At 66.5% G+C, this 27,977-nt stretch overlaps 5 protein-coding genes across 15 annotated transcripts in view; 3 read left to right on the top strand and 2 right to left on the bottom strand.

Annotated features, from left to right (window-relative positions):
• Positions 1 to 460: 460 nt before the first annotated feature.
• Positions 461 to 5,406, bottom strand: WDR54 (WD repeat domain 54). Of its 2 annotated transcripts, XM_068679429.1 has the most exons (9): positions 5,075 to 5,406; positions 4,388 to 4,450; positions 4,193 to 4,259; positions 3,806 to 3,862; positions 3,449 to 3,576; positions 1,633 to 1,733; positions 1,267 to 1,429; positions 1,030 to 1,104; positions 461 to 755 (listed from the first exon to the last, which is right to left on the bottom strand). In XM_068679429.1, the coding sequence occupies exons 1-9, from the start codon at positions 5,297 to 5,299 to the stop codon at positions 624 to 626; spliced, it is 1,011 nt and encodes a 336-aa protein (XP_068535530.1). In that variant the 5' UTR covers positions 5,300 to 5,406; the 3' UTR covers positions 461 to 623. The 2 variants fall into 2 exon arrangements, with proteins under 2 accessions (XP_068535530.1, XP_068535531.1); XM_068679430.1 differs by lacking the exon at positions 3,806 to 3,862.
• Positions 5,407 to 6,008: 602 nt separating this feature from the next.
• C4H2orf81 (chromosome 4 C2orf81 homolog) lies at positions 6,009 to 8,345 on the top strand. 2 transcript variants are annotated; one of them, XM_068679419.1, is made up of 4 exons: positions 6,009 to 6,068; positions 6,225 to 6,614; positions 6,779 to 6,988; positions 7,448 to 8,345. In XM_068679419.1, the coding sequence occupies exons 1-4, from the start codon at positions 6,048 to 6,050 to the stop codon at positions 8,324 to 8,326; spliced, it is 1,500 nt and encodes a 499-aa protein (XP_068535520.1). In that variant the 5' UTR covers positions 6,009 to 6,047; the 3' UTR covers positions 8,327 to 8,345. The 2 variants fall into 2 exon arrangements, with proteins under 2 accessions (XP_068535520.1, XP_068535519.1); XM_068679418.1 differs by having other exon boundaries at positions 6,031 to 6,614.
• A 4,483-nt stretch (positions 8,346 to 12,828) lies between these two features.
• LOC137855296 (retinol dehydrogenase 12-like) lies at positions 12,829 to 16,004 on the top strand. Its single transcript, XM_068679334.1, has 6 exons — positions 12,829 to 13,000; positions 14,534 to 14,773; positions 14,862 to 14,951; positions 15,031 to 15,219; positions 15,596 to 15,702; positions 15,810 to 16,004. Exons 1-6 carry the CDS (start codon positions 12,844 to 12,846, stop codon positions 16,002 to 16,004), a joined length of 978 nt encoding a protein of 325 aa, XP_068535435.1. The 5' UTR covers positions 12,829 to 12,843.
• Positions 16,005 to 16,209: 205 nt separating this feature from the next.
• LOC137855351 (uncharacterized) lies at positions 16,210 to 20,517 on the bottom strand. The gene is made up of 5 exons (XM_068679416.1): positions 20,320 to 20,517; positions 19,648 to 20,226; positions 18,178 to 18,328; positions 17,923 to 18,089; positions 16,210 to 17,559 (listed from the first exon to the last, which is right to left on the bottom strand). The coding sequence occupies exons 2-5, from the start codon at positions 19,792 to 19,794 to the stop codon at positions 16,273 to 16,275; spliced, it is 1,752 nt and encodes a 583-aa protein (XP_068535517.1). The 5' UTR covers positions 19,795 to 20,226; positions 20,320 to 20,517; the 3' UTR covers positions 16,210 to 16,272.
• Positions 18,969 to 27,977, top strand: part of DCTN1 (dynactin subunit 1) — a 56,791-nt gene continuing 47,782 nt past the window's right edge. For 3 of the 9 annotated variants that reach the window (XM_068679374.1, XM_068679376.1, XM_068679377.1), the window contains exon 1: positions 25,743 to 25,966. In XM_068679374.1, the coding sequence (XP_068535475.1) occupies positions 25,934 to 25,966 (33 nt within the window). In that variant the 5' untranslated portion in view covers positions 25,743 to 25,933. Of the gene's footprint in view, positions 19,124 to 21,737; positions 21,868 to 25,740; positions 25,967 to 27,977 lie in introns of those variants that run through there. The other 6 variants (XM_068679380.1, XM_068679373.1, XM_068679375.1 and 3 more) reach the window with 6 other exon arrangements.

The following is a 27,977-nucleotide window of genomic DNA, read 5'->3' on the forward strand; positions in this document are numbered from 1 at the left end:
CGGCCCCGCACAGCTCCCTGCCAGCCGGGGGGGCCCCGCTGGGACGCGGCCGTGCCCGGGGCGGCTGGCAGGGCGCGGAGGCTCCTCGCCCCAGCCCGTCCGCACACGCTGCCCCGAGGCAGGGCGGCCCACGCTGCAGCGCCCGTGGGTGCGGCCCCCCCGCAGGGAGCGGCTCCAGCAGCCCTCTCGGCCGGAGCAGCGTGCAGGGCAGGTTCGCCCTGGATCCTCTCCTGTTTGAAGCAGAGGTGCCGCGGGGAAGAGGGGAGCCGGTTCTGCTCCTCCCCACCGCTGCTGCTACCAGAGCCTGCGTGGAGGCAGCCGCTGCTCAGACACATCAGCCCTGCTGCCTCCTGCCCTCCCGGGAGGGCTCAGGAGGGGGCAGGGGGAGCAGCTTTCGGCTCAGGGACCCACAGCGCCGTGCAGATGGGTCCCACTGAGCCAGAGCAGCTCGGAGCTGATGTTCCCCGTGCACGGCCATGCCCCACTAAGGGCAGGTTTGCTTTGGGAGTGACAGGAGCCCCCTCCAGCTCCACCTCTGCACTGATTGCCACCCCACTGGGGCACAGCGCTGGGCCAGGGGGTGCCTGGTGGCCTGGCTCAGGCCTGAGGGCGCCGCTGGCAGCCTACACCTGGCTGTAGCGGAAGATCTCGCTGAGGTCGTAGCCGGTCACGGCAAAGGAGCAGCCCTCGGGGTCACAGAAACGGGCGCCGCAGATCTGGGTGTCAGTCACACACTCGGCGTGGCAGTGCTCGATCTGCAGCGGGACGAGGAGGCAACGTGAGCTGAGCACTGGGAGCTGAGCACAACCAGCACTGCCCCAGCGCTGGGCCACCACGCAGCAGCTCCGGCTGGGCCCGGGGGGCTTCCAGCCAGCAGCTCAGCTCCGCAGCCCCCAGCAGCAGCAGCAGCTCGCGGGAGGCTGCGTGACCCCGCAGCACCGACCCGCGGTCCCACTGGGGCAGCGACACCCCACAGGGACCCACCCCGGCTCCAGGTTCCCTGCTGGGTGTCCGTGTCCCAGGACTCACCTCGACATCGTCGGTGTCTGGGTTCCTGCTGAGCTTCCAGACGTGAACGAAGGAGTCCTCAGCCCCCGAGAGCAGCTGTGGAGGGAAGCAGCAGAGGGGCCGTGGGGACCAGGACGCCAGAGGGGTGCAGCACAGCGTGACGGTGCTGAGCAGCCCCTGCCCAGCTCCGGGCCTGGGGGTCCCGCACACAGAAGGCACGGCAGGCCGGGTGCCCGCTGCGGGCAGCTTCCCCCTTACCTTTCCCGTCAGTGGTGCCAGGTCCAGGGCGTAGATCCAGCGAGCGTGAGCGTTGATCTCTGCTCGTAGGATGCCCGTTGCTGCCTCGTACAGCCGAATCTGCCCGTTGCCGTAGCCAGCAGCGACGACCCCGTTCCAGAGCTTCACGGAGGAGCAGGTGCAGCTGGGCACAGGGGCACGCGTCACCTCCTCCGTCACCTCCTCCCCTCCCAGCTGCACACCCGCACACCGGGGCCGGGGTCCCCTCCTGTCCCGGCCCAGCACCCTCCCAGTCCCACGCAAGAGCCTGGAAGGGTCTGGCCGGGGATGTCCGGCACCACCTTGCTGTGGGGATCCTGGGGATCCTGCCACGCTGCTCCGGCTTACCCCAAGGCTGGGATCTTGTTGAGCAAGGTGAACTCCTCTCCAGAGCTCCAGATGCACAGGGCCCCCGCATCGTCGGCAGTCACCAGGTCCCCAGCCCCCTCCTGCAGGAGGGACGCGGGGTCAGCAGTGCCCCCGGGGCGGCGCCAGGCACCGAGCTGCTGCTGCGCACCGGGGCCAGAGCCTGCAGCAGGACAGGCTTAAAGCTCAGCTGCCCCCAGAAACTGCTGACACTCTGTGAACGAGGAAGGCTGGGCTGTGATCGTACACGGGCATTTCAGTTGAAACATGTCGGTGTTTGGCAACGCTAATTACACAGGGGATAAATTTGTGAGAACAGTCACTGCATCTCCTCCCTCTGCTTTCGAGTCACAACAGACTTCACCTCGACACGCACCTCGGATTGTGTGTGCAAAGCTTGCTGGAAAGCCTTTCAAACAAACCACGGAGCAAAGTCCGAGCACAGCGAGTTAAAGTCAGCCAGAGACAGATGAGAGACGAGAGAGCAGCTTTCGCATAAACAAGCTCCATATCCAGGCTAATTGGGAACCCGTTCTAAGCAGTTAATTGTTCAAGGGAGTCCCAAGCGCAGAGCAAGTTAAGTGTACCTAATTAGAGAAAGTGTTTGAAAGTGTCCTCGTTGGGAAGTGTGCAGCCAGTAATGAGGAAGCCAATTAGTGCATCTGCAGAAATGTCAACCCGAACGGACTGAAGTGGAGGGAGCCCCATCCTGGCTGCAGCCTGCTCTGAGAGCAGGAGGATCTGCGTGCGGCAGCAGGAAGGTGACCGCGGTGTCGGTGGCAGCTCGGACAGGACACCTCCATCCATTTGGGGAATTTAGCGAGGGGAAGCAGGCTCCTGGCCTCAGGCACCTCCTGCACCCAGCCCCGGGTGCGGAGCTCTCGGCCCCCCCTGCTCCCGGGGAGCAGAACCGCGCTCTGCACCAGCAGCTCGGTGCCTGGGCTTGCTCCAGGGGTTGGGGTGTGACAGGGCTGTGCCCCCCCGCCCTGGGGAGGGTCTGCCCCAGCAGCTCCCTGCCCGCACGCTGGGAGCCTGAGTTCAGCGCGTGTTTGTTCAGGGCTGGTGTTGCTCATCTGCTCGTGTAGCAGACCAGCCCTGGGCTTCAATAGCTGCTGTGTGCTCTGGCACGCACCCCGCTGCCTCACAGGATATTCTCTGGCCATTACTCACACGCCCACGGCCACCCTTCCTGTGGGAGGGCCTCAGCTCTTCCCTGTCAGGACGGTTCTGCCTCTGCACGGTTTGTTTTACGAGACTTTGTGTGACCGGGACTGAGGTTCGGTCAGCTCAGAGACGGGGAGATGGAGGAGCTGAAGGGGCAGGAACTGGCTGAACGCTGCCAGCACAGCCGGGACAGCTGGCGGGGGGGCTGCTCCCAGCTGTGTGAGCAGAAGGAAGAGCCCCGAAATGCCAGCCTGCACACACAGCGCTTGGAGCTGCTCCCCAGCACAACCTGCTTCTGCTGCACGCCACGCTGAGCCAGCCAGCCGGGGTACGGGCTGCAGCAGGGACCTGTCCTGACCTCCCCGAACAGCAGAGACCCCCCCGGTGCCACGGCAGCCTCGGGAGCCAACGTCCTGGGTGAAGGAAGGGAGGTGAGAGCTGCCTGCGCCCTGCACCGCAGGGGGAGCTGCCTGGGCTGCCCTGCAGCCTGCACGGGCACCGGGCTGCCTGCGGTGCCACACACCGGGAAAGGCCCCGGGCAGCCCCCACGCCGAGGGGCAGCTGGAGCCCCCAGAGCCCCCTCCCACGGCCGGGGCCCCTGCAGCACCTCTGGCCCCGGTGGCCATGCACGTACCGGAGCCTGGCCCAGCTCCGCCGCGATGTCGGTGATGGCGTGGCGGTGCTCCTCCAGGACCTCGCTCACCGTCACGTTGGTCCCTTTGTGGGGGATGTCAAACACCAGCACCGTCCCCGAGGACGTCCCTGCGGGGGGACCAGACTGGAGGTGTCAGCGGGGACGCGTCCCACGGCCGAGCCCCCAGCTCCTGCTGCCGGGCACAGCCGCCCCACACACCAGCTCCCTATGAGAGCTGCAGTGTGAGTGCAGCCCCCCCGGCTGCCCCCACGCTTCCCCGTTCCACCTGGGGCCACAAAGACCACCCGGTGTGTCCCTGCCATCCCCTCCTCCCCCTGGCTGCCCCACGTCACTCACCCACGCAGATGAAGCGTTCTCCAGCTGCAGAGATCCCTCGGGCAAACACGGCTTGTGCTGGAAGGAACCGAGAGCTGGCTGCAGCCTGGGGCAGCCCACGGGAACCCCCGGCTCGGTGTCACCCCCAGTCCCGTGGTTGCCACAGGGCCCCTCCTAACCTTCCCAGGCCCACGTGAAGCCTGGACGGAGGAGTCAGGATGGTGCAAAACCTCCTCCAGACCCTTCTACTGAGCCTGCCTCAGCCCTGCCTGGACATGGGGACAATGCTGCTGGGGTCCCAGGCCGGCAGGAACCAGGCTGCCCAACGGGACCACCTGACCCCACACCCCCAGGAGCAGCACAGGGGGGTCTGGGGGCTTCTTGCTGCGCTCCCCCTGCAGCACTCACCTGGCGGCTGCTCTGTGACGTCCAACGCGTGCCAGTAAACCATGACGGAGCCATCCGACTCATACATCTGGGAAGAGAAAAATCAGCAGGGTGAGAGCTGGCTGCGGGGAGAGCTGCTCCCACAGCCCCGGGCCCCGGAGCCCGGCTGCCCCCAGCCCACCCCCGGCCCTGTTTGCCCCGCGGGAGCCGCCTCACCTGGACGCCTTTCTGCGAGGTCAGCACCAGCAGCACGCGGGCCGGCAGCACGCACCAGGCGGCCTGCAGGGGAGCACCGAGCAGTCAGGGGCTGGGGAGGGGGCTGCGGGCAGGACCCCCCAACCCCCCCCTCCCCAAAATCGAGCTGCCTCTCCCCGCAGCCACGCTGGGCTCTGACCTCAGCGACCCCCCAGGCCCACACGGGGCCCCTCAGGAGGCTCCCCGGGGGGCTCCTTCCCTCCTGCTGCCTCCTCCCGGTACCGGAGCCCCCCCCCTCGGCAGGGCCCTGCCTCTGCCCGCCCGGCACCGGACAACGGGCACCGGGCGGGGGAATGCAGCAAGGCCCGGGCATCACCGGGGAGCGCCGCCCGCCTCGGGGTGCCGGGAGGGGAACGGGAAATGGAGAACGGGAACGGGACCGGGACCGGGACCGGGACCGGGATCAGGACCGGGATCGGGATCGGGATCGGGATCGGGACCGGGACCGGGATCAGGACCGGGACCGGGATCAGGACCGAGATCGGGATCGGGACCGGGACCGGGAACGGGATCGGGATCGGGACCGGGATCGGGATCGGGACCGGGACCGGGACCGGGAACGGGACCGGAGCTGGGACCGGGACCGGGACCGGGACCGGACCGGGGCTGGGACCGGGGGAGGGCCCGGGGCATCCCCGCCGGCCCCACCTGCGTGACGGCGGCGGCGGCGGCTGCCGGTGCGGCGGGCGGGGGCCGCAGCTGTCGCTGGGAGCCGCCCAGGCCGTCGGTGGCGGCGCTGAGCACGTTAACGGCGGGGCCGTGCACGGCGCAGAAGCAGGCCAGCTGGCGCTGCGGCAGGCGCAGCACGCTCAGGTTGTTGTACAGCGCCGAGCTGCTGCCGCCCAGCTGCACGCTCCTGTCCCGCCGGTACATCCCGGAGCCCCCCCCGGTGTCCCCCCGGTGTTCCCGGTTCCGCCTCAGCCCCGCTCCGCCGCAGCCATGGAGACGGCGGCGCCGCGTGATGACGTCACGCGCGGGGAGACGTCACCGCCGCGCCTCGGGGCCGGGCCGCGTCGCCATGGAGACCGCAACGCCGCGGGGAGGGGTGCGGGGGGGGCCTGGGGGGGGGTCCGGGGGGTCCCGGGGGGCTCCGTGGGCACGGGCACGGGTGGGTGAGCGCTGTGGGGGGGGCGGGGTGGGATGGGGGCACCGGGAGGGGCGGGGAACTGGGGGGGGCTGGGGGCACTGGGAGGAACTGGGAGGCACTGGGATGTGCTGGAGGCACTGGAAGGGGCTGGGGTATACTGGGAGGAGCTGGGGGCACTGGGAGGAACTGGGAAGCACTGGGATGTGGTGCTGGGGGCACTGGGATGTGCTGGGGGATACTGGGAGGACCTGGGGGCACTGGGAGGAACTGGGAGGCACTGGGATGTGCTGGAGGCACTGGAAGGGGCTGGGGGCACTGGGGAGTGCTGGGGGCAGTGGAAGGGGCTGAGGTATACTGGGAGGAGCTGGGGGCACTGGGAGGAACTGGGAAGCACTGGGAGGAACTGGGAGGCACTGGGATGTGCTGGAGGCGCTGGAAGGGGCTGGGGGCGCTGGGGAGTGCTGGGGGCAGCGGAAGGGGCTGAGGTATACTGGGAGGAGCTGGGGGCACTGGGAGGAACTGGGAAGCACTGGGATGTGCTGGGGGTACTGGGATGTGCTGGGGTATACTGGGAGGAGCTGGGGGCACTGGGAGGAACTGGGAGGCACTGGGATAGACTGGGGCACGGGGATGTGCTGGGGGCACCAGGAGGGGCTGGGGGTCACTGGGATGTGCTGGGGGCACTGGGATGTGCTGGGGGATACTGGGGAGTGCTGGGAGGCACTGGGATGCACTGGGGGCACTGGGGAGTGTGATGGGTGTGTGGGTGCCAGCCCAGGGGGTGCCGGGCGGCAGGGGGGAGCCCCCAGCCCTGCCGGGCTCCTCCTGGGCGCCGCGGGCAGCATGGCCACAGGGCTGGCGGTGTCGGTGCAGGGCATGGCCTCCCGCGAGCGCACGGCCGCCTCCAGGCTGCGCGGGGACAAATCCCGGCCCTCCACGGCCACCGCCGTCCCCACGGACATTGTCCCGGGGCGCCTGAGCGAGGCGCAGTGGCTGGCGCTGCTGGCGGCTGAGGAAGGGGACGAGGACGTGGGGGACGTCCTGGCCGAGCTGCTGGGCCGTGTGCTGGAGGAGTGCTTCCAGCTCTACCTGGCTCGGCAGGTGGGCAGCCCCCCACCGCCTGCGGGACGCCGCGGCCGCCGTCCCTGTGGGCCCCTCGCCCGGTGGCCGCGGGGCCGGGGGCTGCCAGGGGTCCCCGTGCGAGCCCCGCTCCCGGCTGCCCTGTGCCACCGCAGCGGGCACCGATGCGGGTCCTGTGCCCGCAGCGCGTGCCCTTCACCGTGAGCCAGGCGAGGGACGCCGTGCTGCAGGTGGCCGAGTGGCGCTTCCAGGCGCGGGACGAGGGGGACGCGGAGCTGGAAGGTGGCGCCTGGCAGGAGGACGAGGAGCCCCAACCCTGCGCCATCGACGCCTGGGCTCAGGGCTCGGTTCCCATCCTGCAGGAGCACCCGTCCCCGCGCCCGGGGGACAGAGAGGTGACAGCCCCCCGGCCCCTCCTGCGCCCTGCACACCCTGGGTTTTCCTTCCTCCTGTGCGTGGGGTCTGGGGGGAGCTCGGCTGGCTGGGGCTGAGCCCGGGGGTCCTCACAGCCACGGCCACGTCTGGGTGAGGGGCAGGAGGGGTCTGGGTGCTCAGGGCATTGTTTGGGAGTTGGAACTGTTCCCATCCCCGCGTCCCCTGCATGATGCCACAGGGCTGTGTGGGTGACAAGGGACCAGTGCCTGCAGCAGCCCTGGTGCAGCCCGAGCAGCCCCCCCTGACATGGGGGCAGCCCTCGGAGCCAGCCCATGCTGAGCACACCCCCCTGACCCCCCCCAAAGCGCCCCCAGCTTTGCCCTTCCTGGGCAGGTGCCGCACGTGGGGGCCGTGGCTGGGGCTGTGGCGCTGTGCAGGCAGCGTGCCCTCCCCCAGCGCTGCCCCTGTGTCCTGGCCAGGTCTCCAGCACCGACACCGTCCTGGCCGAGGCTGAGTGCGCCTCCTCAGCACCCCGCGGCGTGCCAGCACCTTCCCACGCGCCTCTGCCGCAGGACGGGGCGCTCACCGCTCCCCAGCCACCCGGGGGAAGATCCAGCAGCTCCCCCAGCCCAGCGCCACGACCAGCCCCACAGCCAGCCCCACTCCGCCCTGCTGCAGCACGGCCCCGCCGCCAGCCCCGGCACCAGCCCCAGCCCTTGCCCGGCCTCGAGAGCCCGGAGCTCCTGGCACAGAGGGAGGCTGGCAGCTCGGTGGAGGTCAGCGTGGACGGGCTGCTGCTGCCTCTCTCCTGCAGACCCCTGGTGAAGATCCAGACAGGGAGGCCCCCATGCAGCAAGGCGAGGGTGTGTGGTAAGCCCAGCACCACGCTGGGAACCTCCCGGCTGGACCCCTCCAGGCGCTGGATCCGGCCCCAGGTGGAGGTGCTGGACCCGGGCGAGGAGGCCAAGTGGCAGCCGTGCCCCCCAGCCACCCGCCGGCACAGCCGGGAGCCTCGGAGCCCCTCCGTGAGGCACAAGGGGCCGGGCAGCTCGCTGCCCCCCCTGGGGCTGGCAGCTGCAGGGGGGGCACAGCTCCTGCCGCCTGCCCCGGGGGCCCGGCAGCCCAGCAGCCCCCAGCCCCCAGAGCTGGGCTCCTTGCTGGATGCCGTCCGGCTGGCCCCCGGTGTCACCATCAGGCGTGGAGAAGGCGAGAGGCACGGGCTCTGCCGCCCTGCACACCACGAGGAGGAGGAGGAGGAGGAGATGGGGGAGGCCAGGCGGGACCTGAGGCCCCTGCGCCCCGCCGTGCCCTTCCCCACCGTGTCAGTGAGCCAGGTCACCGGCTATGGCCCGCATTGAATGCAGCACCCATCCAACACCTCCCAGGCTGTGGGTCAGTGTTTGGTGTGCGGGGACCTCTCTGCTCGGGGGCAGCCCCGTTCCCATCCCACACAGAGCTGTGGGCACTGCGGGTGCCGACCCCCTGCTCCCCTCTGTAGGCTCTGTGTGTCCCGGGGCTGCTGCTGGCAGCCAGCTCCTAACCCAGCGCCTCCAACGCCGCTCCCTCCCCTCCTCTCCTGGGCATTTCCCAGCAGCTGCCGGGTCTGGCACCGGGGGCTCCCGGTGTCCTGAAGCACCGTGTGCGCCCTCACCGTGGGCACGAGGCACCGCCTTGTGCCAGGCTTGGTGCCCGCACCCCTGCTGCTCCCCGGCCTCGTGCACTGGGCAGCCCCAGGCTGGGAGGGCAGAGCTGCGGGCACCGGAGGTGACCCATGGGGCATGGGCTGGGGAACGAGCTCCAACAGCTCCCTGCCTGCTGTCAGCCCCGTGCCCACCAGCCCCGTGCCCACCAGCCCCGTGCCCACCAGCCCCCTCGCCCTGCCTGAGCTCCGGTGCTGCGCCGCATGCTGGGGGTGCGGGCTCGTCCTGTGGGCTGAGTGCCACCGATGGATGCAGCACGTGGTGAGGTTGGGCTCTTCACAAGCTCTGGGAAGCAAAGCAAATAAACCCGAGGTGCTCCCGTAGCACCTGGGAAGCAGCACTCGGCACCAATCATTTTTCACGCCAGCTTTTCAGCTCGGCTGAGGGACCGAGCCACCACAGGGCTGGCTCTGACAGCTCTCTGACTGCACAAGTGCCCCAGTTTTGCTAAAAAGAACCATTTCTGGGCTGTGCCGGTCTGCTGATACTCAGGGGTGGCTCCGCTGGGGACGGGGATCGGCACCGGGGAAATGCCCGGCGTGGCCAGGGAGCAGCGGCAGAGCGGGGCCGGTGGTGCTCATCCAGCACCAGATGCTTCGAGTTGTCTGTGCCCAGGGGAGCTGGATGCATCCCCCAGGGAGCACCGCCGGTGCTGCTGCCGATGGAACGACCAGAAGGGGATGGCCAGGAGCGTGCCAAGGAGAAGAGCGGTGCCGGTGCCCCCAAACTGCTGGGTGCATTGGGAAAAGCTTCCCTCAAAAAGTGCATCTGGTGCACCGCAATAAAGTATACCTACTAATAGAGTATACCTACTAATGAAGTATACATACTAATAAAATGTACCTATTAATAAAGTATACCTACTAATAAGGTATACCTATTTTACAACCCTGTGGTTGAGTCTTTTCTGCGCATCAGTTTGGCGAGCCAGGCAGGAGGGCTCTGTTCGGCTGAGGGATCGACAGCGAGCGGACCTCCTAGGTGCACCCCGAGCCTTTTCTCTCTCGGGGGAGCTCCTCTCCCAGCCACTCACTGCGGGGACAGAGGAAGATCCTGTGGCTGCGGACAAATGGTATGATGCCTTAATTAAGGTAAGCCAATTGGCCGGGGAGGTTGATAAGTTGCATAGAGACTTCTAGCTCGTGACATGAACCCTGAGGGCGTCCTGGGAAGTGGCCGGTAGAGCAGCCAAATGGGGTTGGGGTAGAAGCCGTTGTACCCTGGTTCCAGGAACCACAAGGAACCTCCTAAAAGATTGTGGAAGGGACGGGAGGAGGGTAAGCGAGCTTTAATGGTAACTGGCACGGTGTTTGCAGCTGCTGGGGGAATCATTCTAATTGGAATAATAATTGTGTATTGTCTTTGTAAAGGCCCGGGCACTTGTTGGTGAAGTATTCTTTTAAACATCTGTAAAGATACGTAAATACAGTGTAATATGGGAACTGCCATCGGGGTGTATGCCAAAGGGAACGACATTTGCTCTGGCGTATTATCGGTCCTTCAGACTCAGCTGTCCTTGGTGCAATCATCTACAGGCAGTTGATTTAGGGTGCCCTGATTGTGTTTGCGTATATTGTGGATTTGGGAGGGAATTGGGATAAACCAGTAAGCAGCTCCGGAGAGGACGGTGGAACGTTAACTGCTAGAGATCAGAATGGGACAGGGCCAAAGCAAAGAAATCTCACAGAAAAGCCCCTTAGGATGTGTGCTTACACATGGGAGGGATGTAGCGGGGCGAGGGGGGACAGAGAGTAAAAGAACTCATCAAATCCTGTAATCAGTGGTGGCCACTTTATAAATCAGAGGATGGAGAGCAGTGGCCCCTAAATGGAGCTATTAATTATAACACTATGTTACAGCTGATGTTGTTACTGAGACAGTAAATGGGATGAGGCTGCACATGCAGGCATGGATTTCACTCTGAAATCACCCGGGGTGGCAGAGGGACTGTGGAGCTGTGCCTCCACAGGACCCCGCGGTGGTAGCCCTCGAGGGAGGAAACAACAAGGGACTTAAAGGCAAATTGAGGCGGTGCTGTTCAGCGGGCAGCATCGGGCAGAGGTGTACTGAGATAAGCAAAATTCATCGGGGACCAGGACAAGATATTCAGCTGGTATTGGAGTATATGACGGAAACAGAGAAAGAGCTGATTCTGAAAACTGCAGCAGATTCGGCTGAGGAACATTAGAGGCTGCAGGAGGGGGTGTTAAGGGTGCCTCCCCCTTCAGGATCCCAAATGGGACCCAAATAGGTCGGTCCATACGGAGAGGTTCCAGGCCTATCAGGGGTGGATTTCGAAGGGAATGGAGGGGGTCGTTCCCAAGCCCATAAACTGGTCGGCTCTGTGTGCAATTAAGCAAGGACCTCCGAGTCACCACCTGAGCTCCTGGGTCTCCTGAGCGATTTGGAAAAGGCAATAGTAAATATTTCAGCCGAATTAGAACGGGTGGAGAATTCCACCACAGACGCGATGAAAGCACTACAGGTGGAAATCTCGTCCCTCAGGAAGGTGGTTTTACAAAACCCAATGGCATTAGATTTATTAGCAGCGAAGGAAGGGGGAGTGGGCACTGTAATAAAGCAGAGTTGCTGTAGGTAAATTGATCAGTTCCAAAGAGTAGGAACCGATTTAGAGTACTAAGTAAAGTACTTAGTGCTTAATACTTTAAGTACTAGGTAAAAGAATGTACTTAATTTGGAAGAAAGGGGGGGAATTGAGATGGGGAAGATGCTAAAACTTTTCTGAATTAGTATTTAGCTATTTAGTATTTAGTATTTAGCTACATATATGTTAAAATATCCTAATTATCGGGGATGTGGATGAGAACCTAAAAATATCCTAATTATGGGGCACAGCACCGGGACCCCCTGACCCTCCTAGGGGGTGGGCAAAAAAGTGAGAAAAGGAACATCCCCAGGGCAGCTGCCCTAAAGCAACCAAACGGCTATTCCATCCCAAATGGTGTCACGCTCAGCGATAAAAGGTGGGAACAGGAAGAAGAGGGGAGGGGTGGGCTCTCATTGGGAAAACGTCGGTCCTCCTCCCCAACACCAGCTCCGTGCGTTGAGGCCCCGCTTCAAGGACGTGGGCAAGCACCGCTCATTTGTGGGAAGTAGAGAGTGATTTATTTCCTCTGCACTTCCACACAGCCTTTATTTATTTTGTTTTTTATTATTTTTTCTTTTTCCCTTTCCCCCTCCCTTTCCCCCTTTCCCTTGTTTTTCCCTTTAGTTAAATTGTTTAGTTAATAATAATATTTCCATAATAATAATAATTATTATTATTATTATTTCCCTTTAATTAAATTTTCCTTATCTCAGCCTGTGAGTTGTTCTTTGCTTTACTTCTTCCCCTCCTCATCTAGGGAGGGGGAGTGAGAGAGCGGTTGTGGTGTTTAGCTGCCTAGCGTGGTAAAACCTCCACAGAGGCAAAGATAAATAAAAAAGGCCTAAATACTGTCCAACAAAAGGCAAAATCCTGAAAGGTAAAAAGTTTAACCTCCTCTTCCTCATTGCCTTCCTCCTGAAAGCCCCCTGCCCACGACCACCAGGCTGCATTGTGCAGGCGCAGCTGGGAGTTAAGGGCGGGGAGTATGGGAATGAGTACTTGGAAGAGGTCCTCCTTTTCGGGGAAATTAAGAAATATGTATAAGAGTCATGTAATATGTAAGAGGATTCTTGTATAAAGTTGTGAGAGACGACCGGGCAGGCGCGCACTTTTTGGGGGAAGCTATTCCCAGTGCGCTGGGTGCGGCACAATGCAGTGTCCCTATCCTACAACCCTGTGGTTGTGGGGTCTTTTCCGCACATCGGGGGAGCCCCTCCAGCACCCCGGCTGCTGGCTGAGCCTGTCCCTGCCTGGTGGGACGGTGACCTCGGGGCTGTCCCGACCCAGCCAGCCCTCGTGGCACAGCTGCCCCCGGGACTCCCAGAGGGGCTCCCAGAGACGTGGGCGAGCGGGGCCGGGAGCCGTGCGGGACACAGCGTGCCCAGCCTGGCCTCTCCCTGGAGTGAGCCCCAGGATCCTGCTGGCTGTCCTGGCTTGGGAGGCAGGGGACACCGCGGTGTGCCAGGGCCGCGGGGCTGAACGAAGGTCCTCAGCTGGACTCTGTCCCCCGTGCAGATCTCGGTGCCCCGGACACGCTCCTTCCCCGAGCCAGCCCCTGTCCCCAGCCATGGAGCTGCGGAGCGCCTGCAGCCACCCGGGCTGGTCCGTGCTGGCGCTGGTCCTGGGGCTGCTGCTCTGGGCCAGGAGGAGACAAGGCTGGGACCCACGCAAGTGCCCCACCGACCTGACGGGCAAGACGGTCATTGTCACCGGAGCCAACAGCGGTGAGATGGGGCTGGGGGCGTGGGGTGCGCGGGGACGCAGGACATCAGGATGCCACGCGGGGGGCCAGGGAGATGCAGGACAGGGGCGCAGGGCTGTGGGACCCCGCATGGCCACGGGGCTTGGCTGCCACAGGACCCCCCTCTCCAGCTGTCAGCCTTGCTCTGGAGGCACAAATGGCCCCAGGAGAGGCTGGCAGCCGGTCCCCAGGGTGTGCAGGTTGTGCCCCCGGTGCCTCCGTGCCCTGCCCCATGCTCACCACCGGCCACGTGCTTGGGGACCTGCTGCCCGCTGGCATCCTCTGCCTGGGAGCTGCTCTCCCTCGCCAGGCTCTGGGAAGCTCCCTGAGCCTGGACTCTGTCCCCTCTGGGTTAATGATTGACAGCCAAGGCCATACCGGTGCCGCCTGTCCCCGTGGGCCACCACGGTGCCAGCCGCCCCCGGCACTGCCTCGCCTCGAAGCTGCTCCCCCCTGGCCCCCTCCGCATGGCACGGGGCTGCCACAGGGCCACGCGTGGGCTCGGTGACCACGGCTGTGCTGCGTGCTCCAGGGGAGCCCTGACCGAGCTGCAGCGATCTGCCAGCCCTGGCTCCTTCCCATCCTGTCCTGCCCCATCCCCATCCCATCCCATCCCCATCCCCATCCCCATCCCCATCCCATCCCCATCCCATCCCCATCCCCATCCCCATCCCCATCCCCATCCCATCCCCATCCCCATCCCCATCCCCATCCCCATCCCATCCCATCCCATCCCCATCCCATCCCCATCCCATCCCCATCCCCATCCCATCCCCATCCCATCCCATCCCCTCCCCATCCCATCCCCATCCCATCCCCATCCCCATCCCCATCCCCATCCCATCCCCATCCCCATCCCATCCCCATCCCATCCCATCCCATCCCATCCCATCCCCATCCCCATCCCCATCCCCATCCCCATCCCATCCCCATCCCCATCCCCATCCCCATCCCCATCCCCATCCCCATCCCCATCCCCATCCCCTCCCCATCCCATCCCATCCCCATCCCCATCCCCATCCCCATCCCCATCCCATCCCCATCCCATCCCCTCCCCATCCCATCCCCATCCCATCCCCATCCCATCCCCATCCCCATCCCATCCCCATCCCCATCCCATCCCATCCCATCCCCATCCCCATCCCCTCCCCATCCCATCCCATCCCCATCCCCATCCCCATCCCCATCCCCATCCCATCCCCATCCCCATCCACATCCCCATCCCCATCCCCATCCCCATCCCCATCCCCATCCCCATCCCATCCCCATCCCCATCCCCATCCCCATCCCCATCCCGCTCAGCCCGCCTGCACTGCACTGCCTGCGCCCCAGGGCTGCCGCCCCCATTTTGGCCTCCTGCTTCAGGGCTGTGGTGCCCGTGGTTCGGCACCAGGCTCCTGGCAGTGCCCAAGCTGCCTGGCACGGGCCCCGGGGGTGGTGGGCACAGACCCTGGGGGCTCCCCTTGCCACCGGGCTCGGAGGGGGACCAGCCCCGTGCCCGCTCCATGTCCTGCAGGGATTGGCAAATGCGTGGCCCTGGAGCTGGCCCGCAGGAACGCCCGCACCATCCTGGCGTGCCGGAGCCAGGAGCGGGGCCAGGCGGCGGTGGAGGAGATCCGCGCGGCCACCGGCAACCCCGCGGTGCTGCTGCGCCTGCTGGACACCAGCTCGCTGGCCTCCGTGCGTGCCTTTGCCCAGGCGGTGCTGCGGGAGGAGACGCGGCTGGACGTGCTGGTGAACAACGCCGGCCTCACCGGTACGCGCCGGGGCCCCGCTCCCCGTCCTGCCCCGGGGGGTGACGCCTGCCCGGCCGGCAGCCCCACGGCTCCCCGCACCTCCTGCAGGGCTGCCCTTGAGCATCACGGCGGAGGGGCTGGAGCAGACCTTCACCACCAACTACCTGGGCCCCTTCCTGCTCACCAACCTGCTGCTGGGTGAGTGCAGGGGGCTGCCGGGGCTGGGGGTGGCTGGGGACGGCTGGGGACCACCCCGCTCACCCCCTGCACCCCACAGACCTGCTGAAGGCCTCAGCACCCGCCCGCATCGTCAACGTCTCGTCCTTCCGCCACGCCGTGGGCACCGTCGACGTCCGCTACCTCTCCGGGCAGGCGCAGCCCGGCGGCTACGACCCCATCTACAACAGCACCAAGCTGATGAACGTCCTGTTCTCCGCCGAGCTGGCCCAGCGCCTGCAGGGCACAGGTGGGTGCCGTGCCGTGCCGTGCCATGCCGTGCTGTGCCGTGCCCTGCTTGGCCTCAGGTTCCCAGGGGTGGCTGCACCTCAGGGCCACCCGCCCGTCCCCACTGCACCCCGCTGCTGTGCTGAGCCCCAGGAGCTGCACGGGGGGCTGAAGGGGCTCAGCCCTCTCAGAAACACCCCAGGACCCCCGCGTGCCCCACGGGTGGGAGAGCTGGGATCAGGGACAGGGCCCTTCTTTCTGTCCTGGGGGTGCAGGGGCCCGGCCCCTCTTTCCCAGAGCCATCCCACCACCTCTGCCTGTGCCCCAGTCCCTGCTTGGGCACGGTGCCGGCTGCCCGGTGCCTGCGGAGCGGGTGCTGATGGTGCCGCCGGGGGCAGGGGTGACCACCAACAGCGTGAACCCCGGCGTGGTGAGCACCGGAATCATGCGGCGCTTCAGCTGGCCGCTGCGCACCCTCTTCTTCCTCATCCGCCCCTTCATCAAGGTGAGCGCAGGCACCGGGGGGCTGAGCGGGAGCTGCCCCACAGCTGGGGGGCGCCGGGCCGGGCAGGGGCAGCAGGGCCCCCTCCTCACCCGTCCCTCCCCTGGCAGTCGGCGGAGCAGGGCGCCGTCAGCACCCTTTACTGTGCCATCTCGGAGGAGGTCTCGGGCATCACGGGCAAGTACTTCGACAGTGACTGCGGCCTCGTGCTCCCCTCCGCAGCCGCCCGCGACGCCGGCCTGGCTCGCAAGCTCTGGGAGGAGTCGGAGAGGCTGACGGGGCTGCTGGCAGGCCCCCAACACTGAACTGGTGCTGCTGGGGGGGGCCTGGGCTGCCGAGCCGCCTGGCATCCCCCGAGCTGCAGCCAGCGCCGGGGTGCGGGGCGCTTCCCCAGCTCCTGCGGTGCCACCACCACAACGCACGGTTGAGCCCCCCCAGCCCGGCACGGGGAGCGCAGCTGCGCTGGGACGGGGCAGAGGCGTCATCAGCAGCCACGGGCAGTCGCAGCGCTCGCAGTGCAACTCCTTTATTAAAGAGCTCTGTACGGCCAGACCCGCTCTCCGGGCTGGGCGCCTACTCCCAGGTGATGTCCAGGTCCAGCCGCTGCTTGCGCACCGCCTGCAGGAAGCCGTCGTAGTCCCGGCGGTAAATGTCGCGGCAGTGGGACAGGTCCAGGCGGCACAGGCGGCCGTCGGAGGCCAGCAGCAGCTGCACAGTCTGGCTGGACACCTTGCTCCCGACCAGCGAGAGCTCCCGCAGCTCCAGCAGGGGCGGCCCCGGGGCCGCCAGCACCGTTTCGAACACCGAGTCCAGTGATAAGGGGATGCTGAGCAGGGAGAGGCTCTGCAGGCGCGGCGAGTGGCACAGCAGCGAGGCCAGCGTGGCACGCAGCACCAGCCCGTGCGGGACCGGCAAAGGGTTGGCGCTGCTGTCCAGGGACAGGGAGAAGCGCTGCAGCTGGGGGAAGGCGTGGGGCAGCAGGTCGGTGTCCCAGCGGGACGGCTCGTCGGGGGGCTCCTCCTCGGGGCGGGCGCCCGGCGGGGCCTGCAGCTCGGTGCTGAAGGCCTGCAGGTTGGGGCAGCTGCAGAGCAGGGCGCCCAGCGACAGCTCGTCCTCGTAGCAGAAGCCGTGCAGGGCGAGGCTCTGCAGCTGCGGGCCCAGGCTGCGTGCCAGCGGCAGCACCTCGCCCAGCGCCCGGCCCCGCGGCCCCGTGCAGGACAGGCTGAGCCGCGCCAGGCGGCCCCAGCGCAGCGCGTCCCAGCCGGCCACCCTGCCGTCCCCCAGCCACACGCCGGCCTCCTCGGCCTCGGGGCACAGGGCGCAGACAGTGGCGAGGACGGGCTCCTCCACCTCCTCCAGGCGCCGCAGCGGCAGGGTGAGCCGGGAGCCGTTCTGCCGCCGCGCCAGCAGCTCCTGCAGCGAGGGGAAGCCATCGGCGTCCCCCCCGCCGCCCAGCTGCTGCGCGTGCAGGAGGCAGAGCGCGTCCGGCACGGCGCCGTGCGCCAGGACCTCCAGGCACGGCAGGGCCAGCAGCAGGAAGGCCAGCGCCGCCACCATGCCGCCGTCCCCCGCCGGCTCGAGGCCGCGGGCCAGGAGGACGCGGAGCGCGGGGCAGCAGAGGGCTCGCTCCAGCGGGTCGTAGGCCAGGTGCCGCAGGGCGCGGGGTGACACCTTCTTGCAGTGGGACACGTCCAGCTCCCGCAGGCGCCGGCAGCAGGAGCCCACGGCCGAGAGCACCTGGACGTTGGCCTGCGTCTCCGCCAGCCCCAGGCGGCTCAGCAGCGGCAGCTCCTCCACCAGGTCCACCAGCACGTCCGCCGACAGCCGGCTGCAGCCGTGCAGGTCCAGGGCGCTCAGGCTCTGCCGCCGACACACGGAGCCTCCTCAGCAGGGCGCGGGGCTTGGGGGGACCCCACACCCTGCTCCCTACTACCCGGCTGCCTCACGGGGGCTGTGGCTCCCAGCCCGTGCCCCCAGCAGGGCGGGTGGTCTCGCCCCCACCCTCAGCCAGGGCAGCGTCAGCCCCACGGCATCGGCTGCGGGAGATGTGGGTCAGGGAGCCAGGCAGGGCCGGGATGGAGGGACCCAAAGCCCCTCACCCCAAATGCCAGCAAGGGACCGGAGCACCCCGGCTGCCAGCCGCTGTGCTGAGCCCCAGCCCCCATCCCCACAGGGTCAGCCCCGGCCCCCCGATGGCTGATTACCCCCGTCCCCGCCGCCCACCTTGCAGCGCACGGTGACGAGCTGGCCGATGGCGTTGCTGACGAGGCTGGGGCAGGGGCGCAGGCTGAGCTCCTGCAGGTGCGGCACCAGCAGCAGGTGGAGCGCGGCTCGCGTCAGGCGGCGGCTCTCGCCCAGCAGCCGGATGAGATCCTGCACCAGGCTGCCAGCTGGGGGGGGGGACATCACGGGGGGGGGTCAGCGAGCGGGACCCCGGCCCCACTCACCCTCCCGCCCCCCCCTTGCCCCCCGGCTCACCCAGGTCGTTGAAGGGGCCCATGACGAATCGGAACTGGTACTCGTCCAGGTAGTTGTCGCTGTAATCCTTCACCCACACGCTCTGCATGTGCTGCGCCAGGCTCTGCAGGCACAGGCTGCCCAGCGCCGCCACCGCCTTCCTCCGGGGCATCTGGGGGGGGGGGGAAACGGGGGTCAGGAGCTGCCCCCGGGGCACCGGGGCTCGGGGGGGGGGCCCGGAGCTGATTTTGGGTGGGTTTCGGGTATTTCTGCAAGGGGACAAACCCGCGGGCAGGAGCCCCGGTGGCACCGGGACAGGCGGGGACCCCGAGCGGTGACCCGGGGGTCCCCACCGCGCCCCCCCCCGGCCGGCGGGACGGGCCCCGGGGCCGAGCAGCGCGGCGGGGGGCAGCGGGGGGGCGGTAACGGCTGCGGCCGGGCGGGCACCGAGCGGGACCCGGGGGCTGGCACCGGGCACCGGGAGGGTGAGGCCGGGCCGGGGCCGCCCGCCGGGGCCGAGCGGCCCCGCTCCTGCCGCCGGGACCGGGACCGGGACCGGGGCCGGGGGGGGGGCTGGGGACCGGCCTAGGCCGCCCCCACCCCCGGCACTTACCGGCGGCGCTCCCGGTCCCGTCCCGGTCCCGTCCCGCTTCCGGCTCCCTCCCGGCCCCGCCCCCCGGCCGCGCCCTGCCCCGCCCGGCCCGGCCCTGCCCGGTGCCCCCGGCTCCCGGCCGGCTTCACCCCGCGCACCGCGCCTGCGCGCGGCCTCAGGCCCCTTCCGCCCTTCCCTCCCCGCCGGGCTGCCCCGCTCCACGCCTGCCGGCCCGCTGCGCTGCCGGCCTCAGGCCCTGCGGAGCGGCGTGGCGCCGGGCAGCCCCGGGGGGGGCCTCGCGGGGGCCTTGGGAGGCCGGGCGGGGCCGGCGGCGGCCGAGGGCGGGCGCGGGGCGCGGCGCGGCGGCGGCGGCAGGTACCGGGCGGGGGGAGGGGCGGCACCGGGACCCCCCGGGCGGGCGGGGGCGGGGGAGGAGCCCCGGGGAGGAGCCCCCCAGCCCCCCCCAACCCCCCCGCGCGCGGTCCGGGCCGGGCCGGGCCCTCCGCCGGCGGCAGGGGGCGGCGGGGCCGGGCCGGGCCTTGGGAGGCGGCGAGGCCGCTACCGGAGCCCCCCGGGCACCACCCGGACCCCTCGTACCTGGGGCGCTGCGCGGGCCGCGTCCCCCTGGGCCGGTCCCGGGGGCGGGCACCGCGCGGGTTCCGTGTCCCGGAGCCTCCGCCCGGGCGGCCTCGGCCGAGGCCCGGTCCCGTCCTGGTCCCGGTCCCGGTCTCGGTCCCGTCCATTTTCCTCCTCGGTTCCCGGGCGGGGCGGGGGCTCCCTGCGGCGGAAAAAGCGGGACCGGCCGGGGAGCAGCGAGCTGGGTTACCCGGTTATCCGGTTATCTGGTTATTCGGTGATCCGGTGATCTGGTTATCCGGTTATCCCGGTTGTTTGGTTACCCGGTGATCCGGTTCTCCCTGCGTCGTTGCTGCTTGGAGCGGTCCGGGGGCTCCGTTGGCTCCGGGGGGCAGAGGCCGTCCCGGGGGCAGCGCCGAGCCGCGCCCCGCCGAGGCCCCGGATCCCAGCAGGGTCTGTGGGAGCTGCATGGCCGCGGGGCCGGGTCCTGCTCCCGTTCCCGAGGAGCCCTCGGGGCCGGGTTTGGGCGCTTAAAAAAATCCAAACGGTCACAAAACGGCACCGAGAGAGCTGGGCACGGAGCGCGCAGGGGCTGGGCAGGGTCCTCCTGTGGAGGGGCGCGGTGCCGGCTCTGTGGCCGGGTGGCTCCGGGAGGCGCCGTGACCGGGGCCGGGGCAGCTGCGGTTACACGGTGCTGGGAGAAACCGGGTCCCCTTGGTCAGGAGCTCCGCAGTGCAGCCAGGCAGAGAAGTTTGGGCATATCCTCATTTAGGGGTAATTGCTCCGAAATGCAAACGAAGGCGGCTCTGTGGGTGCTGGATGTGCTAGCAGCTGTCCCAGCATTTCAGCCAAAATGTCCCGGAGGGAGCGGGAGCAAAACCCGGCTGCGGCAGCTCCCAGCCCTGCAGCAGGGAGGCAGAGCAGGGGCGGCTGCGGCAGCTCCTGGGGCGAGCAGAACCCCTGGGGGCTGCGGGCAGCAGGCGGCTGGCACTGACCTGCCCCTGCGAGCAGGGCGATGTGGTGGGGCTGCGGCATCCTGCGCTGCGCTGTGCTGCTGGTGTGGTGCTCGCTGTGCTGCTGGTGGCTCGGCTGAGGCGGGGGAGAAAACCGCAGGGTCCAGGCTGTGGGGGCTGCGGAGCGCTGTCAGCTTCCAGCTCCTCACCCGGCTTTGTTGCGGCGCTGCCGCTGGCTCGGGAAATGCTGCAGTTGTGCAGGGCGCAGGCTCGCCGCGCTCACTGCCCGCGGGGTCCTAGTGCCTGGGGCTGGAGCTCGCTGCCACCGGGCTGGGCTGCCCCACGGCCCCATGGCATGGCTTGGCACGGTGCTGTGCCTGGCAGCAGCTGCCTCCCCTGCTCCGGGGCTCTGCGCACAGGCAGGGCTGGATTTTGCCCCAGCAGTGCCATGTGGCTCACCTGCATCTGTCAGCTCGTGTTTGGATGAGCAAAACGCCCCAAAACCCTGCTGGGTGGATGTGTTGTTGGCTGGTGGGCACGTGGCTGTGGTCTGCAGCAGGCTCAGGAGCTCCCTGCACGGCAGGTGCACAGGGACGGGGCGAGCAGTGTCCCCAAAGTCCTAGTTAGGGTGTGGGCTGCAGGGCCCTGGGAAGCACAGCGGGTTCACGGGGCAGTGCGATGGGCTTGCTGCTGGATTTCCCCGCAGATGAGGGCCCTGGTGAGGTGTTTACCAGCCCCGCAGACTTTCTTTGGTACTGGGATTGCACCTGTGGCTGCTGGGGGAGGGAGGTGCGGCTGTGCTGGGCCAGGAGCTGGCACTGGGATTTGCTCTGTCTGTTGTGTCAGTTCAGGGGCAGGAATCTGCCTCCCCCGTGCTGCTGCACTGCTCAGCAATGCTGGGTTTGTAGCTGAGAGCGGAGCAGGCAGTGGGCAGAGCGAGATCTCACCTCCTCTGCGTGCCCATGGGAGGAGCAGAAGGAACCCAGGCGGCCGCTGGTTCTTTCGGGAGTCCTGAGCCCAGCAGGGTTGGTCTGGGTTTGTACTGACGCGGTGAAGATTGGAGCCTGACGTGCCATTTTTAGGACTTCTGTTCTCAGCAGAAGGTTGCTGGCAGACTCAGACACTTAGGAGTCAGGAAGCTGCGCTGAAGCAGCTTTGTGTGTGTGTGTGGATAAATATAAACACAGTAAGATACAATTTCACACTTCCTAGATAAGTAGTGAGGAGTTTTCTGAAGGCTCGTGGGCTCCCTGCTGGGTTTGCCCACGGCAGCTGTGCTCTTGGTGCTGCAGCTGCTCTGGGCTGGTTCCTGTCCCGATGTCAGTGGGGTAGGAACCACAGCGGGGGCGGCTCCTGGGGCTCGGGAAGGTCTGGCTGGGGGCGTCCTGCAGCGGGGCCTGGCCCCAGGGGACGGGGAGGGGGCAGCGTGCAGGGTTGGTGACATTTCCACTCTTTTGCAGGTGAAGGAAGATTGCCGTGGCGGACCCCGATGCGTGCATGATGCCCCATGTGCTAGTTCAGCCTCCCGTGCCGATCAACGCCTCCTGAGTCGGATCCGTGAGCCAGCACCCGGCCAGCTCTCACTCTGAGGTTTGTGTTACCGCCCCAAAACAGGGCTGTGACCCCACACCCTGCCCTGCTGCCCGGGCTGCTGGCACCTGCCTGGCCTCGGTGCTGTGGGGCACCCCGTTCCCTGCTGCTGGCCCCCCGATGGGTGGGATGGGGCGCACGGGCTGCCTGCTTGTGGTGCTGGTGAAGGAACCAGCGCTGGGCGTCTGCCGGGGTGAGGGCTGGGCGCGAGGCTCCCCCAGCACAGCTGGGAGTGGGTGGTAGAGGTGAGGGTGCCCCCTGAAATCGGGGGGCTGAGAGCTCCAGCCCTGCTGGCGGGGCAGCTGTGCTGCTCGGGGTTCACTGCCTGCTCCTCGGGCATCCCCTGTCGTTTGGAAACGCCTGGGGTTTGTTGAACCAAGCTCCTGGAAGGAATTCACACGCTGGGGTATTCCAGATCTTAAAGTGAGTCAGAAACTTGGGTGTGCCCTTGTGGGGCCGGGCTGCTGTGCTCCCGACAGCTGTGGCAGCTTCTGGAAGCACCGGGGCTGATTGGTTTTGGTTGTTTTGTTTGATGGGAAGGGCAGATCGTTCGAAAGTGCCCGTGTTTGAGTTTGGGGTGGGAGGGGAAGAGTTGTTTGCTGGGACGTGGAGCAGGCCCTGGGTTGCAGCAACCAGCAGGCTGCCACCTCTCGGGGGTGTTCTTCTTTGCATTCCTTGCTTCAGCCCACCTCAGAGTGCTTTAATTACAGAAGTTACATGTTTCCATGCGATGCAGTTTCGTTAACTAATAAAAGTGCTGCTGAACATCGGCTTCTTGCCTTCTGGTCGAGATTTGGCTTTCCCTGATGTTCACGCAGTGAGGGCAGGGCTGCGTGGTGCCCCAGGAGCCCCTCCTGCACTGCTGGGCACCAGGCACAACACCCAGCGTGTGGGTACCTCAAACCCATTGCCAGAGGCTCCTGCTCTTTGTGCTTTGAGCCCGGGCGCAGGAGCCGTGCAGCCCGAGCTGGTGTCCTGCAGCCTGGGCGCGCTCTGCCGGGAGCCACGTGGCCGCGCTGCCCCTGGGCTGCAGCTCGGGGTCAGTTGCGGGGTGGCTGGGCTCTGCCGTCCCTCGGGCTCCCTTCCAGCAGCAGGTGCTCCGTGCGCTCCAGGTGCTGTGCTCTCGTTCCTGACCTATTTCAGTAGCTGCGTGGGTTCCTTTTTCTGTGAGGAGCCTCGCAGGGACCCTGGGGGACCATCTCCTGGCAGCCACAGCCGCTCCCCGGCGTCCCGGCCCCCTCAGGGTCCTGCAGAAAACGGAGGCAGGTTCCAGCTGCAGTGCTGGGGTCGTGGGGGGCAGCGTGCTTTGGGTGCTGAGCCGCCCGTGCTGGGGCAGGTAGCCCCAGTGTTTGCTGGTGTTTTGGTCTCACAGAATCGCAGAACAGTTTGGGTTGGAAGGGACCTGAAAGATCCTCCAATTCCACCCCCCTGCCATGGGCAGGGACGCCTCCCGCTGGGAGGTGTGATTTAGCTGCAAGTGACCCCAAACTGAGGCTTCTTCCCCTTTTTTGTCAGTTATTTTGCAGCTTTTGTATGCGCTGGGGAAGCTTAACATTGCTTTTGTCTTACTGTCCTTGGGGCTCGTTGTGGGCACGTTTCACACAGCAGATGTTCTCAGCTTTGTGTCCGGGTGTTTGGCTTTGCAGCACTACAGCTCGCCCCGAGGCAGACGGGAGCAGTTCGGGGTCCTGCCTCCTGGGAGCTGCTGGCACCTCCGGCTTTTTGGGGGAACTTCAGGACAGGGGAGGGGGCATCGGCCGGGTGGCACTTGTGGTGTTCCCTGGAAAGGGAAGGAAAGCCCTGCTGGCTGTGTGGGAGGGAGCCTTCCTGGGATCTGTGCTGCTGGCAGGGTGGTCTGAGGGGTCTGAGGGGGAGCAGAGCGCCCCGCTGTGCCTGGGCTGTGCTTCCTGGAGTCCCCCTGAGGTTCTCATCCCTGTCCTCATTCTCATCTTGCTGCTGTTACCCGGTTTCTCCCCCAGCACACACAGCACTGGCACCGTGTGGGGTTGGTGTCCTGCAGGGTTTGTGCCAGGTGCCCCCGGTGCTGGCCGTGCTCCTCGTTCTGCTGCTGCTGCTGCTTTGGCTCTGCCCCAGCCTTGCAGACCCAGGGCTCCCAGGAGGAAAGAGAGCACCACAGCGCGTCCTCCAGCACAACCTCACAGCTCCTGCAGGGTGCTGCTGGAGCCTCCCCGAGCTGGTTCCACCTCTGGGTAAAGGCACTGGCTGGGGTTCTGTAAGGGAATGAACCTGGAGGTATTTATTAGAGGGGGTGGAGCAGGCAGCCTGGATGCATACAGAATCCTCACAGAGGAACGAGGGAAGGCTGAGAGGAGGGCGGCTCTCCCCAGGGGATTTCTCTGACCCATGACTCTGTTCACACCTCAGGAGAACCCCAAAGATCCCCGGGGCTGCCTGCGCTGACCCCACGCCACCCGGTGTCACTGATCGCGGTGTGCGGGGTTTTGTGATCTGCCCCCAGAATGTCAGCTGGGTTTTGAGCAGCTGGAGAGCGTGATGTGAGCAGGATGAGGAGGCTGCACGGGAGCAGGCAGCACGTGGCAGCGCTCCTGGGGGTTGCTTTGCAGCCTCCCTCCCCCAGTAAGCAGAGCGGACAGAGGGTGTTTGTGGGGTCCTTAGGGCCCGACAGCCCCAACAACCCAACCCACTCATAGGGCACGTGTTGGGCTGCCCCAGCACAGCCACACCGTGCACATGGGCTGGCCGAGCTGGTGCTGGTTTTGTTTTTTTCATACTATTGTTGTGTTTGACCAATTTTGGTAGTGTTTCACTTGGGTTTTGTACAAGCCATGCAGGTTTTGCACCTGATGCCCTTCATCTGTCCTGGAGCTGACAGAACGGAGGGGAACGGGAGGACAGTCTTGATTTTTTGTAACTTTCCCAATAATTTTTGGGCTGGATTTCTGTATATCCTTTAAAACAGCCCAGAGGAGAGGAAAAATGATGGAGACAGACGTTCACATTCTTGTAGAGACGTCAGGAAGCAATTGGCAGCTTTTGGGTTCCCTTTCCTGCCAGCCTTCCACGGGAGCAGGGCTGGGGCTTGCTGAATGCTTCGAGCCTGTCTGATGGGCAGCGTGGCCTCGGCTTTGGGGGATGAGCACTGCTGGGTGCTGGGGTGCTGCCAACCCACCCCTGGAGCCCGGTGGGCGCTGCGGCAGCCCCCAGCCCCGGCATGCTGCCCTCACCGGGCTGAGGCTGTCCCGTGGCTGATGCGGGCCCGGTGCCCAGCCCGGTGGCCGTGTCGCTCGCCCGGTGGGGTCACGCAGGAGCCGAGGGAGCTGAGGTGCAGCCGTTGGGCTGGCTCCTTGAGCCGGGCTCTGCAGAGCCCCAGCCCCAGCCTGGTGGCTGCAGCCCCCGGGTGCTGAGCGGGGTTTAACCGCGCACTGCTGGGAGCCGTCTGGGGGCACCCCGCCTGCCCCTCCCTCCGCCCCACCAGGGCAGCAATTAGCGCTGCATTGGAAGGGGGGGGCGATGACTTTAATTAGGCATCTGTCCTGATCAGGCCGACAGCAAGTATTGATCCGGGATGGTCCGGGATTAACCCTTTGGCTGCTGCAGCCCCTCTGGGTGCTGGCCGGGACGTGGCTCGGGGCCATTGCGCCCAGGGCAGCATCAGAGGGCCTGGGGCGAGGGCAGCTGGGGCAAGGGTGGCAGCAGGAGCCCGGGGGGTGCGGGGCTGCCCCCGGGGCCTCCCATTGCCTGCCGGGGCCTTCCCCGAGCATCCCCCTGCGGTGCCCACCCTCCGCAGCCGGGCAGCGTTAGGACCCAGCGCGCGGCGCGGTGACAGCCCCGGAGCGCAGTGGCGCAGTCTCGTCTCCATCAGCTGGGCTGGATTTCCGCATGGCCCCCATCCGAGCATCCTCCGCCCCAAAAGGGCCCTCTCCCCGCGCCCTGTGAGCCCGCAGCGCGGCGCCGGGGGGGGCGCGGGGACGATGAGATCAGCTGAAACGGGGAAAAGCCTCCGCTGAACCGCTGCGAGCCATGAACTGAGAGCGCTGCGGGAAATAATAAACCCTGCAAATAAAAGAGAAAAGCCGGCGGCAGCATGGCCCAGAGCAAGAGACACACGTACGGGCGGGTAAGTTGGGGGGAGGGAAACTTATTTACCAACTCCTGGCTGTGCCGTGAGACATTGTTCTGCGCCGTGATGCTGTTGCGGTGGGGCTGCGGCTGGTTTTGTGCAGGAATTGGGGCTGTGTTTCCCTCCATCCCCAGCCGTATCCGCTCAGCTGTGCGGTGGGTGGATGGATTTGTCTGAGCGATGGTGGTGGCTGCGTCCTTCTGATTTAAATGAGGCTTTCTGTGCTGGTAATTGTCGCGGATAATGCAGCCAGGCGTCAGCTGAGCCGCTGCTGCTGACAGAATCTTTCCAGGGTTTTTCAGCACAAAGATTCCGGCTCGTTTCCCTTTCCCCACCGTGAGCTTTTTCTCCCCGTCTGCTTATTTTCCAGGCTGCGTGGACAGACGCCGGCCCTCCCAGTGTCAGAAATCATTGCCAGGTTTCCCCGTACTGCAGTGACCCCCGGGCTGGGGGTGGGCAGCACGACTCCAGCCGGGCAGCGGCCTCGCAGCGAGGCCTGGCTGCCGAGCTCCCCTTTGTCACCCCGTGCCGTGTCCTGGTCCCCGCTGCCGAGGGCTGTTTGTGTGGCTGGAGGTGGTGGCAGCAGCCCCGTGCAGAGGGCCGAGGGGTGCCGGTCGCAGCGTGGGGCTGGGGGCTGCTTCACCCACCCTGTGCAGGGGCCGGGAGCCTTTGTGGTGGCTGTGGGCTGGGGGTGGGATGTCCTCGGGTTTGTCACCTCCAACCGCTCGGCCCCGGGGCTCTGCGTTTGCTCAGCGTCCCCGTTTTGGTGCGGGGAGCGGGGCCCAGAGGTGGAATTTCGGGCTGGGTGCCGGCAGCTCTGTGCTGTGACTGCGCCGAGCTGCAGCTGGGCCGGACGGCCGCTGGCTGCGGGCGGTGCCGGGGGGGTCTGAGCTGGGTGGGCCGGGTGACGGCTGTCCTGCTGCCACTTGGTGGGCTGCATGAGGGTTTTGGGGGGTCCCTTCTACACACACCCGGTGCCATCGTGTCCGTGACGCCCTTTGCCTCTGGCTTCTGAGCCCTGACCAGGTGAGATCTGGCACGACTGCGGTGGGTGCCCCACAGGGGAAGCAGCAGCTGGGCACCCTGTGGGGCATCCCGCAGCCCCCCGCCCCTCACCGGTGAGGGCTCTGCCTCCCCACCACCGACCCCGCAGTCCCCCTGCCGTGCCGGGTGGCACAGCAGCACCCAACGCCGTGTGTCTGGCAGTGCCTGGGCTCAGCGGGTGCTGCAGGTACCGGCAGGTCCTCCCGTGTTCCAGCTGCCTTGGGGCACCCCTTGGATTTGGGGCTGGAACCCGTGGTTGTGAATCTCATCACGGGAGCTTTCGGAGGCAGTTGCTGTGCTCCTGCTTTGCCTGAAACTTTTGATCTGCGTTGAGTGACACTTTGAGGCTCAGCGAGTGTCTGTGCGCAGGGAGGCGTCCCCCCCGCCTGGCTTCGGGAAGGAACGCCGTGGATGCTCCCTGGGCTGTCCCCTGCGGTGCAGCCGGGTGCTGAAGCTGTCACGTTCGGATGAAGCACGGCAGTGACCCCAATCGTGTTCGAATCCCAAGTGAAGTCACTTGAAATTACAGACATTTTTCAGTGGCTAATCATCAGTAGCGTTAAACAACGGAGGGAATTGTGCGTGGGCAGCTGGGGCAGTGGCAGTCGGCGGGTGGCTGGGGGAAGGGTGCCCGGCGGCTGCGCCCCCACTGCCCGATTGCCCCCCAGCCCTATGCAGGTCATCGCTTGGCTGCTGGTTTCTGTTTTAATTTAATTTAGTGGCTCGTTCACCCTTTTGGCCACCGCTGCATGGGAGCAATGGGCGTGAGCTGTCCTGAATCGTGCTGGTGCTTAAAAGCCTTCCTCAGGGCCCCCAGGGAGCCTGTCGGGGTGTGAGCTGCTTCTCTCTGCCCTCGTGTAGGTCTGCTGCAGCTCCTCCAGCCTGGAGGTCCCCCACAGCTTTACTCACCCATCAGCAGCACGATGCTCCAAAGCTTGGGTGTCTGAAGCACTGGAGGGGCTGC

The sequence above is a fragment of the Anas acuta genome, chromosome 4, assembly GCF_963932015.1.
Source record: "Anas acuta chromosome 4, bAnaAcu1.1, whole genome shotgun sequence".
NCBI lineage: Eukaryota > Metazoa > Chordata > Aves > Anseriformes > Anatidae > Anas > Anas acuta.

Bases quoted from the DNA above. Each gene is read 5' to 3' on its own strand.
- WDR54 (XM_068679429.1), bottom strand. From the start codon at position 5,299: ATGTACCGGCGGGACAGGAGCGTGCAGCTGGGCGGCAGCAGCTCGGCG. The intron at 4,451-5,074 runs GTGGGGCCGGCG...GCTCCCCTGCAG, and splicing joins CCGCCGCCGCCGTCACGCAG to GCCGCCTGGTGCGTGCTGCC. The intron at 3,577-3,805 runs GTGAGTGACGTG...GTCCCCCCGCAG, and splicing joins AGAACGCTTCATCTGCGTGG to GGACGTCCTCGGGGACGGTG.
- C4H2orf81 (XM_068679418.1), top strand. From the start codon at position 6,048: ATGTGCTGGGGGTACTGGGATGTGCTGGGGTATACTGGGAGGAGCTGG. The intron at 6,615-6,778 runs GTGGGCAGCCCC...CTGTGCCCGCAG, and splicing joins AGCTCTACCTGGCTCGGCAG to CGCGTGCCCTTCACCGTGAG. The intron at 6,989-7,447 runs GTGACAGCCCCC...TGTCCTGGCCAG, and splicing joins CGCGCCCGGGGGACAGAGAG to GTCTCCAGCACCGACACCGT.
- LOC137855296 (XM_068679334.1), top strand. From the start codon at position 12,844: ATGGAGCTGCGGAGCGCCTGCAGCCACCCGGGCTGGTCCGTGCTGGCG. The intron at 13,001-14,533 runs GTGAGATGGGGC...CATGTCCTGCAG, and splicing joins TGTCACCGGAGCCAACAGCG to GGATTGGCAAATGCGTGGCC. The intron at 14,952-15,030 runs GTGAGTGCAGGG...TGCACCCCACAG, and splicing joins GCTCACCAACCTGCTGCTGG to ACCTGCTGAAGGCCTCAGCA.
- LOC137855351 (XM_068679416.1), bottom strand. From the start codon at position 19,794: ATGCAGCTCCCACAGACCCTGCTGGGATCCGGGGCCTCGGCGGGGCGC. The intron at 18,329-19,647 runs GTAACCAAACAA...CCCCCCCCCCAG, and splicing joins AGGGAGAACCGGATCACCGG to ATGCCCCGGAGGAAGGCGGT. The intron at 18,090-18,177 runs GTGAGCCGGGGG...CCCCCCCCCCAG, and splicing joins GGGCCCCTTCAACGACCTGG to CTGGCAGCCTGGTGCAGGAT.